Genomic DNA, 12,543 nt, shown 5'->3' with positions numbered 1-12,543 from the left:
GGTCTTGGCCTACAGACTCAGCAGAACCACGACCTGACCGGGGTCCGGGGCGACGCATCTCCAGCCCCGAACTCTGACTGTGCGGCGCGCGCACGAACCGGCTCTTGGCCGACGCTCCCTGGAAGCAGGGAGGGGGCTCCGCCCAATCCCCGCCCAATCCCACCAGACTCCGCCCCAGCTCAGTCCATTCTCCATTAGTCCCCGCCCAGTTTCCGCATGAGGTGCCGCCTCACCCGGTCCATTTTCTACAAAGACCCCCGCCCACTAGCAGATTGACCCCGCCTCCTTCCCCACCCATTGCTCAGCCCTCTCTACCAAGGCCCCGCCCACGTCCCCATGGCTCCGCCCAGGTCCCGCCCCCGCTCCGCCTGCCCCGGGCCCGCTGAGCGGCGCCTGTCCGGGATGCGGAGCCCGGACGCCTAAGCCGCGGCACGACCTCGGCGCGGGAAGTTCGGGCGCCGCGCGGCTATGGAGGCACCCGGCAGCGGTGGTGGTGACGGCGGCGGGGACCCAGGCGGGGACGGTGCGCATCCCGATGCTCGCGGCCCCGTCTCCGGGCCGTGCGCGGCCGCCCGCGACTCGGAGCGCCAGCTGCGCCTCCGTCTGTGCGTACTCAACGAGATCCTGGGCACCGAGCGCGACTACGTGGGCACCTTGCGTTTCCTGCAGTCGGTGAGCTCCCGCCACCTGTGGCCGGCCGGCCCGCGTTGCGCTTTTGTCTGTGGCTCCCCGCCTTGTGCATAGTTTGAAAATGGTTACATCCGCGCGGCCGCTGCCCGGGGCCGCCCCGCTGGGGGGCCAGTGTAGGGAGAAGCCCGGGCAGGGGCTCCTTAGCTGCACCGGGGACCCTGGGCTCCGTAACCTTGCCCCAGCTCGAATTGCACAGCCAAAGCCTTAGACTGCAAAACAGCGTCCGAGTGCGTCTGTGTACCACGCACCTTACACTGGTATCGGCAGGCTGTGCCGTTACCGGGCTCATCAGTAGGTTATATTTTCGGATCCTTAAGACCAGGGAAGAGTTCGGCTCCAGAGAGGTTGAGTCCCTTGCTCTGGATAGTTCTGCAGGCTACGTCGTAGGGTTGGATGCAGGGCGGTGACCCAGGGCAGCCCTGCGGGGGCTTTAAACTCCGGTGCGTAGTTGCCCCGGTGTCTCTAGTGAGAATGAGGAAGGGGCCACTTCCCTACCCTCCTAGGAAGTGAGAAAACTGGAGGGGGTGGGAAGGGCTGGTCTTAGAGACCTGAGGGCTTTAATCTCCGTGCCTCCTGCTGGGGCCGCTTTAACTCCCTTCTTGGGTTGGAGGAAGTCTTAACCCTGCTTCAGGAAGGCGTGCGTTTGTGTGTGTGTTTCAAGAGACCCCCGAATCACACTGGAGTTCTCTCCATCTGGGAAAAAGAAACACTCAGTGGCTTAAGGATGTAGGGGAGTCTGTGTGAGGTCGGTGTGGGGGGGTTCACACTGAGGGAGGAGGGAGTACGAAGGGGGGGGGAGAGACGCTGTGTGGAGGCATTGAAAGCCGTTTGGCCCAAGGATACTTCTGGAAAGGCCTGTGAGAATAAGACAGGGTTGGCTTTCTTTCCCATCTCTTCCTCTCTCACAGTTGAGAAGGGGGCTGGGGGGGGGAGGAGGGAGGGAGGGAGAGAGAGAGAGAGAGAGAGAGAGAGAGAGAGAGAGAGAGAGAGAGAGAGAGAGAGAGAGAGAATTGGGCAGGGCTTGAAGCTGGCAGTTTCTAAATGAAAGAGGCAGCCACTCTTGGCATTGCTGAGCAATGACAGATTCTAGGGAACTCCTCACTTCCCCCTCGCAGTGGCTGAGCTACTCAGCCTTAAAAAGAAACAGGAAATGTAAACTAGTTTTTATATTAATGAGGAAAAAAAAAAAACAATACCCACTCCCCCATGTGTGCCCCTGGCTGTTGTGCTAGGTAACTGCGGTTTTAAATCGTCCCTACGGAGAGTCTGGGGCTGCTAGGATAATGGAAATTGATTGGAGTCCACATTCTTAGAATTAAAGAAACCAGGGGGGGGGGGAAGTTTTCTTTGACTTTCAAGTCATCCCAGGACACCTGTCGTTTGTGGACAGCCATTGTGTGACTGGGGCGTTCTGAGATGAGCTAGACAGACATTGTTGTGTCTTGCTTCCTGTGCTGACCTCAGTTTCCCCACGTGTACAAGAGCAGGGGACCCCAGGCTGCTTTTCTGCCTTGCCCTTACTTGGGTCCCCAAGCCAGTGCCAGAAGTGGAGGACTGATTGTGTAACCTGAGTAGTGTGTCTTGCCCTGTGAGCCCTGGAGGCCACCTCTGGCCTCTGGGCAATGGCCCTCAGGCAACCTGAGGGAGGCCACTTAGTCCTGGAAGCTTGGCCGGGAGCTGCATGCTCTTCTGACCACCCGGGCTTTCCTGCATGCAGCAGGGCACAGAAGGGCGGGCAGCTCTTCTGGGATTCTCCCCACCCCAACTTGTCAGCTTTTGTACACCCTGGCTCGAGGGGGTTCCCTGGGCTCCTGGCTGTCTGGGAGGAGCCAGTGTAGTTTTACAGTGGCAAAATGGGTTCTTTAAAAAGTCCAGAGCTTAAGCTGGTGAGATGGATAAGAGCTTTCAAGGCACTTGCCTCTAAACCTGAGAACCTGAGTTTGATCCCTAAGGCCACACCATAGCATACGTGCACCCCTGAAAATAAATAAACAAATAACAAACGAACAAACAGCCAGACAGATAAATAATATAATATAAGGTCCAAGCTCCAAATTCAGAGCCAGACTGTGTGGTGTGAGGCCTTTGGCTCTGTGATTTAAGGCAAGCTGGCTTGACATCTTTGGGCCCTTATTCCCTTATAAAGTGGAAGAGGAGACTAGAGGTTGTTCTGTTGGTTTTATAGGATTGTGTAACTTATCTTGAATACTCTAAGCAGTGCCTGCAGGCAGTCAGCTATGTAAATATCAACTGGGGTTATTCGTTATGTGATAATTAATCTTACAGGTGAATAGGGTAGTAGGTTGAGCTTCCACAGAGGAGGCTGTCATAGGGAGCTGCCCGGAGGAAATGGGGTCTGAGCCTTCACTAAGAGAAAGCCTGGGGACTTCCATTGAGTTTCCTGTTGATCTCTAGATTCCAGCTACGGAAACCAAAGAGTCTGTTCTGTTCCCCTCCTGAGGCTTCAGAGCTCCTTCAGTGTGTCCACACTGGATTTAGACTTCATCCAGATACTGGGTTGTGCCATTCCTTGTCTCCTAGGATCCTAGGACCTCAGCTGAGGAAGCAGAAAAGGTGGGATGCGTTATGGCGATGTTAGCACAGTCTTAGGCCACTGTAGATGCTACTGACCGTGCAGGGGTGGTGTGGGGATGGTGGTGTGTGTGTGTGGTTTGACTGGGAACCTTGGGTCTCTACTTTGAGATCTTGGGCTGTTTTGGACAGCGCCAGTGGGGATAGTAACATGACAGGCGCCATTATGTAAGAGCTGACCTTTGTCATTTAGTGCCCAGCATTCTGCCTGTGGCAGCCACTTAACCCCTCCGAGAGAAGGGTGCTGTTGAGAGCCCACTGACAGATGAAGAAACTGAGGCAGCAAGTTGAAGTGAGCTCCCCGGTGGCCCCATGTCCTCTTTGCTCTGGGTTTATTGGTGGTGAGTGTGGGGCCAGGCTTTCCCCCATAGACCAACTTGTACCATGCCTCAGTTTCCACATCTGTGGGTGCAGTGGAGCAGCTCTTTGACACAGGTATCATGGAACTTGAATGAGCTTGAAGTTAATGCCTACTATCTGACACACAAGTAGGCGGTTGCAGACCGATGATGGTGTTTTGGGGCAACCGTTGGTAGATAGGATGTCCCTTTAGAGTTAGACTGGCTGAGTCCTTCACTCCCTGTTCCTTGGTTGGGTTGGTTAGAGTGAGTGCTGGCAAGGAAGAAGATACTGCATGGTGGGCAGAAAGCCCTGGGGTTTCGGGTGAGGGGGTCTGCCAGCCTTGCCCTGAGGACTCCTCTTGGGTGAGGACAGAGACCTTGTCATTTCCAGGCATCCGGAGGGTCTTCTCAGGCCCACCCCAAGGGATCGTGGGTACACAGCTCCCAGAATGCATCTCATGCTTCTGCTTTTTGGGGGAGGAGACTAATAAAGATGTTCTCTCCAGAGCCTGCTCACCAAAACAAGACATTGTGGTTTGCAGAGTCACTCCTTGTTTTGCTTTGTTTTTGCCTTTTTTTTTTTTTCCCCTATGTTCCTAGCCCTACCCTAGGGAAAAGGGCCTGGGCTGGGTGTGCAGGGCACACTTTGGGTTCTGCAGTCTTCTGGTCAGAATGAGTACCTAGTGGCTTTGGGCATCTTTGTGGGCTTGTGTATGGAAAAGCAGGGTGCTGCGAAGTGTGTGCACAGCAGTTCTGCCTTGGGGACGTAAACAGTAATCATGGGGGCGGGGAGACAGCTCAGTGGGTAAAGCACTGGCCTTGCAAGTGTGAAGACAAGAGTTCAGATCTCTAGAGCCCAGGGAAAAGCTAGGCAGGTGTGGCTGTCCGTTTTTAATCTCTGCACTTGCTATGTAGAGATGGGACCCTTGGGGCAATGTGACCAGCCAGTGGGAAAGCTAGGGGCTCAGTCAGAGACCCTGCCTCAGTATAGATAGGGGAGAGAGATCAAGGAGGGCAACTGGCATCAACGTTGGGTCTCCCGATTCATGTGCACACATGTGCATGCACATATACACATACATGAACACCTACACACGTGAACATGTACAGCACAGAGAGCTTGGACCAGAGCTGATGAAAACCTTTAAAACCTTATTACACTATTCATGCGTGTGTGTGTGTGTGTGTGTGTGTGTGTGTGTGTGCACGAGGTCAATGCATCAGGTCAGGGGACCATACCAGATGAATCCCAGGGACCAAACTCAGGTCGTTAATCCTGGAAGCCCATCCCTGCCCACTGAACCATCTTGCCAGCTCCCCAGTTTTAATTTATTTGTTTTTTGATATTAGATCTCCTGTAGTCCAAACTGGCAGTGGACCTGCCGTGCAGCCTAGGATGACCTTGTGTCACATGACAAAACTTTTCCTGGGAAGAGGAATCTACTCACTCCAGTTAAGGATCCTACAACAGACCAAAGTATAGATACCACCAAAGTCTAGCTTGGTGAACCAATGAGCTTTATTGGGGTCACTTGTATTGGGGAGGGGTTGGCTACTCACGGGAGCAGAAATGACTCCACGACAGCTGCCTCATCAAAGCCCATCCAGCACAGGTTGCAGCTCAGGAAGCTGGGAACCTGGAGCACACACCACCACCTGCAGCAGCTCAGGGGGCTGGAGAGTGTCCCTTCCAGGTAGCTCAGCTGGTCTACACCTCTTCCAGCAGCTGGGCTGGTTTCTGCTTCTTCCAGGCAGCTCATCTGGCAGGAAGGGGCCTGGTGAGTCTGCTCAGCTTCAGGGAGTTCCGGAAGCTACCTTTTGGTTGTTCACCTCCTTGCTTAAGGAGCTCCCTGTAGGATGGAATGTTTTAATCTTGAAGGAGACTGTTATACAACACCCTAACACTTCCTCCTGCTCTTACATATATCCTGCCCCCCTCCTCCCCAGTGATCCCCAAGCTTTGGAAGGAGTGACCATAGATGTCCACTTATGACTAAGAAATAGGCCACCACGCAACGGTGACAGTCACTTGTTCTCAGAAGCTTCACAGGGGGTTATGAGTTGAGGCTGATAAATGATGGGCATAAACACATCTATGGGACAGGCATGACACGTCCATCTAGTGACTTAGCACCTCCCCAGCCACAAGTTTTTGTTCTGACTTACAGTACCAGATGTAAACCCTTTCTTGTGGTGTAGGCCTTAAATCTGATTGGAAGGCTGTACCTATGACAATCAAACCACTATTGTGCAAGCCCGCACAGCCTGCCTTGCCTGTCAGTGTTTCAGCTCCCAGGGTCTGTAGCCTGGCAGGAATGTTGGTGACAGTTCTCTACTAGTGCCCTGCAGGCCATCTCTGGGATTCTGAAGGTCTGCTGTCAGGCTGGCACTTCCCAGTTCAATCTAGCTTAGTTTCTCCATGTCCTGCAGGCAGAGCATGTACACACACATGCATGCACGTGTAGTGTCTTCAGCATTAGGGTCTTGCCGTATGATTGGCATGTGACCAGCAGCTGTGGCAATAGCCTTTATGGTTTGTGGAGCCTCTGGGGCTTTCCTGGCTAACAATTCACAAGGAGGTAGCCCATCCCCCTCCCCACCCCGGGACTAGGGTTGTCACTTAGCAGCCTTTTCAATTCACCCAGCCCCAGCAGGGTTGCAGGGTAGGTAGAAGCATCACCGGCTTTCCAGATTTGCAAAACACCCAACCTTATGTCATCTATAGAACAAGAACCTCTTGCAGGTGATGAGGAGACATCCCAAGCCACCCGTGGCGTTACATAGCCTAGGCAAAGCCCTGAGAGTCTATTGTGGTCCTTTCTCAGGAGGCGTCATCCCAGAGGTTCACAACTGAGACAATAAAACCTAACACAAGCAAAGTCTAAGATAGCCCGGGAAGAGCCCACAAATTTGCATCAATCGCCTCCTCCAGAGATCAAGATTGGTTACAAAGCATGGAGAGGGGGGCGCTAACTTCATTAGCTCCCTGTAATCCTTAGTCATTCTCTCTAAGCCATTTCCATATCCCCCGCAGTTCTCCCACAGAGCCTCCCTTCAGTTCCCCACACCTGATGAACTCAGTGGGCCTGGCTGAATTTGCTCAGACCTACTCAGGGCCTAGGGGGTGTGGGGGATGAGGCCCTGCTCTCACCAGCTGCACCCGCTGGCTTCCTGGGTCAGAACCCCCCAAGCTGGCAATGTGGATGTAGCTGTACCTGTTGCTACTCCGTCCACCATACCTGGCTGTTGGGGGAATTCCTGACTGGGAAAACTCTCTCTGCCCCTAGTATAACCTTTTGCTGGAGGTAAATATACCCTCCTTAGTTTTGGGATAATGACCCACCCTGGGGCAGGTTTGACTGTCTTCCCTTGTATTGTTCTGTAACAGTTTCTGTAAACTGCTCCCAGGTTTTAAGGCCACCCAGAAACCCCTTAGCGGACACAGTTGGGCTTTCTATCAGCTCTTCCTTAGAATTCCAGCTTGATACACACAGATCTTGCCACAGTTACCCAGTAACCCAGACAGACCTTTTTACTGTCTCCTCCCGGATGCTCTCACACTTGACAGACTTTTCTGCGTGCTGCTCAAGCCTTCCCTACTTTATAAAGATCTTGCCCCACCAACCGACTCAGCAGACGCTAAAAGTCCAAACCAACCTCCAGGTCCCTGTTAGCTCAGCTTTAAACAAACAAACAAACAAACAACAACAACAACAACCTCTTTGGTGAACAGGGTTCTACCTGGCCCAGTGAACTCTGGGTCAAACATAGCTCCTCTTATTCCTTTCCTAGCTCCTTTAATAGTGCCTGCCCCTCCTCTATGGTCTGCCAGCTCCTGGTGTTTGTGGGGACCTCAGATGGAGATAACCATGTGTTCCTAATGGCTCTGATAAGCCAGTCTGGGAGGGACTGGTTTCCCTCACACCGTCTCAGGCTTGTCTTAAGGAGGGATGGCAAGTCACATCACTCAGTTTTTTTTGCTGCCTCCTCGGCAGCCAGACTTGGTCTCCCATCTGCTTTCATGTCCCCCAGCTTCACAAGCCAGAGCTGTAACAGGCTCTTTCACTGATGGTTTAAAAGTCTTCCCTAATTCCAGCAGTTTAAATGCTGAATATTGCCCGATCACACGAGTTTCTTCCATTGGACCGTGGTTAATGCCCCTGCCTTAGTCAGGGTTTCTATTCCTGCACAAACATCATGACCAAGGAGCAAGTTGGGGAGGAAAGGGTTTATTCGACTTACACTTCCACATTGCTGTTCATCACCAAGGAAGTCAGGACTGGAACTCAAGCAGGTCAGGGAGCAGAAGCTGATGCAGAGGCCATGGAGGGATGTTCTTTACTGGCTTGCTTCCCCCTGGCTTGCTCAGCCTGCTCTCTTATAGAACCCAAGACTCCCAGCCCAGAGATGGCCCCACCCACAAGGGGCCTTTCTCCCTTGCTCATTAATTGAGAAAATGCCCCACAGCTGGATCACATGGAGGCATTTCCCCAACTGAAGCTCCTTTCTTTGTGATAACTCCAGCTGTGTCAAGTTGACACACAGAACCAGCCAGCATATCCCCCATCTGCATGCTGTATTGCAGATCTTCCTCCTTTTCTACTGGAGGTTGGACTTGAGGGAGATCTTTTATTGCTTTTACCACCTTTCTCATCCACTTGTTTGCCTCATAGTTACCAAATCAGCGGCTAACATGGCTAGCTGCATCTCCCTTTTGTTGCGGTGGCTCCGAAACCAGCTCCTTCGACACTGCCACGTCAGCCTCGGCATACGCATGTCCAACCACGCACAGCAGAGGCCAGGCGACCTCTGCCACTGCTTGCTGACCTCCGTGTGCCCATTTCAAAGATCGCAAGATTTCTCCCAACTGTGTTCAGTTCTTGTTTACACGGTGGATCCCATTCATCAAGCGGGCTTGCGATCAAGACTGCCATCCTGCGGTTCTTCCCACAGACACTCCTAATCCTGACGGCTCAGCCTCCGTTGCATGTCTTACTACCAAGAAGCCCACAACTGCCACTGTAGCACAAGGGCACACTAACACACTAGCACACTCCATACAGGAAAGAACATCTCTGTTGCAGTTTCCTCTGTAGATGCTCTTCTCGGGCTCCTCAGCCTCACTTACATCCCTCGATACCCACAGCCAGGACCATGCACTCACGCCTCCCCATCTCATCTTTGCTTCTGCCGTGTCCCTGTTTGGGTGCCAATCGTGTTGTGTGGCAAAACTTTTTCCTGGGGAGACAGAATACACTCATCCACTCTTTCCAGCTAGGAGGCCCAAGATAGACCAAAGTACAGACACCAGCAAAGTTCAACTTGGTGAGCCATGAGTTTTATTGGGTTATTGACAGGAATATGGGTGAGGGGTGACTCACAGGAGCAGAAATGACTCAAACACAGCTGCATCACCAAAGCCCACCTAGCATGGGTGACAGCTCACAGAGCTGTAAACCTGGAGCTCACTGCACAGCCTGTAGGCAGCTCAACAGGTTGGAGAGTGTCTTTTCCAGATGCCTCAGTTGGTCCTCGTCCAGACAGCCCTGCTGGTTGTTCTTTGCAGGCAGCTGCCCTGGTCTGGGCTGTCTTTGTGGTTAGTCTCTGCTTACTCTGGAGGGGCGGGGCCTAGTGACTCTGCTCAGCTTCAGGGAGTTCCTGAATTGCTTTTGTTGTTGTTGACCTCCCTGCAGGATGGAATGTTTTAATCTTGGAGAAGAGTGTTCTCTTAATTTCTGGTCCTTCATCTCCTCTTCTAAATGCTGAGATTACAGACGCGTGCAGCCACAACCCATTTCTATATTGCTGGGAATTGAACTTGGGACTTCTTGCATGTCAGGCGAGTGTTTTACCAGCTGAGATACTGGATAGCTTATGGTGTTGGGGATGGAACCCAAGGCCTTGCACATACTAAGCAAGCTTTCTACCGCTAAACCATATCCCTGGCCCCAGTGAGAACCCTTGATGATAACATCTCAGATGTCTGGGTTTGGTGGCCCTATTTTCATGTTTGTGGCGAGCAGAGCCCCAGACAGATGGAAATTTGGGCACTGATTACATCTCTCAGCGCACAGGTATTTTTGGGACTCCTGCTGCCCCTTCCAGACTGTGAGCCAGGCCCAGGGAATCCAGTCGCCAACAGGGCACGTGAGGCTCTTGTCCTGTGAATGAATGGCTTTTTCTCAGATACAGGAAGGCCATTCACCATTATTCTCACACTCCTCCTGACTGCCACAGATCCTGTCACTCCAAGAGAGATGGATGGTGCAGGAGTTCCTGGCCTGGGAGACCTCAGGGCAGGAGTACTAACTAGAAAGTACTCCCTTGATTAGGTCAAGGAGCCAGGTCCTGCTGGGCTGGTCCTTTCTCAGGTTCTTCCTACAAGAGGATGTCTTTGGAGTAGGCAGCTCCCACCGGTGTCAAATATCATTTGCTGATTGCTTTTTGCTTTCCTGGAAAATAGCTCTCTGGGTAGAATCCTGACATAGGGGGCTTACCCTAATCCAATGTGTGTCCCCTGACCTCCCCACCTAACTACTTAGACAGGGTAGAACGGGCCGTCACCCTGGTCTTCAGATGGCTCTGCCAGCTACAGAGCAAGCCATGGGTCATGGGCTGAGTCTTTTGTTTCCAGGTGAGAAGCTGGTGTGAGGGACACTGGCCCTGCAATTAGACAGAGTCCTGTCCCCAGAGCCTTGGGGACTGTCACCCTATAATCCAGTGTCCCAGAAGTGAGTCCTGGAGGAGCCAGCTGCTTGTCAGGATATGCTGGGCTGCAGTTCTACAGAGTGGGGCTACTCTCTGCATTGTGGAACAATTTCAGTGTCATCTGTCACCAGCTAGATGCCAGGATCAGCCTCTGCCCAGTGGGACTGACTATCAGGAAAGTCTCAGAAGTCGCTGGATGTCCCATGAGGGGCGGTGTGAGCAGAGCCTTCTGATAAGAACCACTGGGCTGGGCTCTCTCTGGCTTCCAGCTTTGGGTTCCAACCTTTGGGTGCTCATGTGCACCGGTAGCAACATGGGAAACCACTGTGTGTGTGTGTGTGTGTGTGTTTCGGGGAGGACCTGGTGTGTTGTGCTTTTCACCCAGCAGTGTGGCCCCTGTGTTCTCTCTCCCCTTACAGGTAAGAGCACCAACTCTGGCTGCGTTCATATTTTGGCTCTGTTCCTGGGACCTTGGATCTGATCCTTTGCCTCTGTTTGCCCGCCTGTGAAGTGTGGCTGCCTGGAGCCATCCAGGATCCCTTCCTGCAGTGCATGTAGTGGTCTGATCTGGGAGAGGGGCTCAGTGCTCTGGGTTTTCTCAGGTGGCTGCAGGTTCACGGTGTCCCTGGAAGTTGGGGAGAAGGGACCTTCATCCTCTCTGTGCCGGAGCGCGGGAAGTTTCATCTGCTTTCTTCACTTTCTCGGGCAGCAGGGCTCTTCCTTTGTCTTGTGGTCAGGCACTCAATCTGTGTTTGTCCGTGGTCTGGTTCCTTCCCCAGTGTGGAGCTGACAGTGCTCCCTTGACTCTGGGTGGAGGAGGCCAGGGTGTCATAGACCGGTGTTGGTAGGTGGCTGGCAGCCTCTGGGGCCTGGGTGTCTTCTGCCTGGAGAACAGAGCAGAGTGCTTTTATTCATGAATTCACTTCCCATTTGGTCGGGGGACACAAGTGTGTGCTAGGTTCTAAGTGTCATGCTGTGATTTGGTGTGTCTCACAGAGTCCTCAGATACCACAGAAAGAGTCCTTGAAAGTGATGAATTGTTGTAGTAATGATACAAGGCCCTACTGTGTGCTGGGCATTAAACAGTTATCTCTGATCCTTTGCACAGACTCCTGTGGATGTCACCATATATCATCATCATCATCATCATTGTTATTATCATTTTACTCTCATGACATGGTTTCTCTGTATAGCCCTGGCCAACATGAACCAGGCTGGCCTTGAACTCAGAGACCCACCTGCTTCTGCCTCTCCAGTGCTGGGATTAAAGGCATGGGCCACCACCAGGCTCAGAGTGATTTGGGAATGTGCTCAAGTCTGCAGTGGGGATGATGACACATGAAATAAATGTAGGTAACAGGTTTGGTGACAGCTGCTCATGAAGAGTGGTCAAGGAAGGCATCTGTGGAGGTGGGGGAGCTTCAAGACGCGTTACAGGCAGTGAGAAGTATGTGTGCAAAGGCCCTGGGGCAGGATGGTACCTGACTGGTTGAACAGATAGATGCTAGGATGTTTAGAGGGGAGAAGATAGGATGTGGTTGGCTGGGGCCTGGTGTGTATGTGTGTGTGTGGTGTGCATGTGTGAACTTCGGGTTCACTGGGGATGTGGAGAGCCAGTGATAGTGTTCAGCAGGGACATGGTAGAAGGCGGTTTGTTTGGAGATCTCTGGAGCCTCTTGCCTCCTTTGTAGGTAGGTGTCTCTCTAGGAGACAGGTGACACACCTCACCTCCAGGCAGACCCCTGCTACCTACAGGTTGCTGCTGTGTGCCCCAGGGTGGTTCTCCAGGCAAGGTCCCAGCTTCCTTGTGGGTCTGGCCAGGTCACAGGGAGGGGTAGTTTGGAGGCAGGGAGGGGAGGAGTTTGGACTGTTTGTAGCCAGGTTGTAGGTGTAGATGAGGTGTCCTGGTGGCTTGCCTTCTGAGCCCAGACACGATGCACTTGAGGGTGACCGCCCCGGCTTTCCTGTGATAGATAAAGAAGAAGACAGCCTTGTTTTCTGCTCAGGAAGTTAGTTACCTGATTAAAAACAAAAAACCAAAAAAAAAAAAAAAAAAAAAAAAAAAAAAAAACACAAAACCAAACCCCAAGAAATGGATTAGTTACACCTTGCCCCCCCCCTGCGCTCAGCCATCCTAAAGTCAGAGCGAGCCCTTTATGTGTGCTCTGAACTCTCACACACCCACCTGTGCTGGTGTGTTCAGAACCACTTC

At 52.7% G+C, this 12,543-nt stretch overlaps 1 protein-coding gene across 2 annotated transcripts in view; it reads left to right on the top strand.

Moving 5' to 3' along the window:
- The first annotated feature begins 354 nt into the window (after positions 1-354).
- Positions 355-12,543, top strand: part of Prex1 (phosphatidylinositol-3,4,5-trisphosphate dependent Rac exchange factor 1) — a 149,081-nt gene continuing 136,892 nt past the window's right edge. The window contains exon 1 of one of the 2 annotated variants that reach the window (XM_021186170.2): positions 355-672. In XM_021186170.2, coding sequence (XP_021041829.1) covers positions 469-672 — 204 coding nt within the window. In that variant the 5' untranslated portion in view covers positions 355-468. The remainder of the gene's footprint in view (positions 673-12,543) is intronic. The other variant, XM_029472872.1, reaches the window with a different exon arrangement.

The sequence above is a fragment of the Mus caroli genome, chromosome 2 (genome assembly GCF_900094665.2).
Source record: "Mus caroli chromosome 2, CAROLI_EIJ_v1.1, whole genome shotgun sequence".
Taxonomy (NCBI): domain Eukaryota; kingdom Metazoa; phylum Chordata; class Mammalia; order Rodentia; family Muridae; genus Mus; species Mus caroli.
This window is presented reverse-complemented; position numbering and strand designations above follow the sequence as displayed.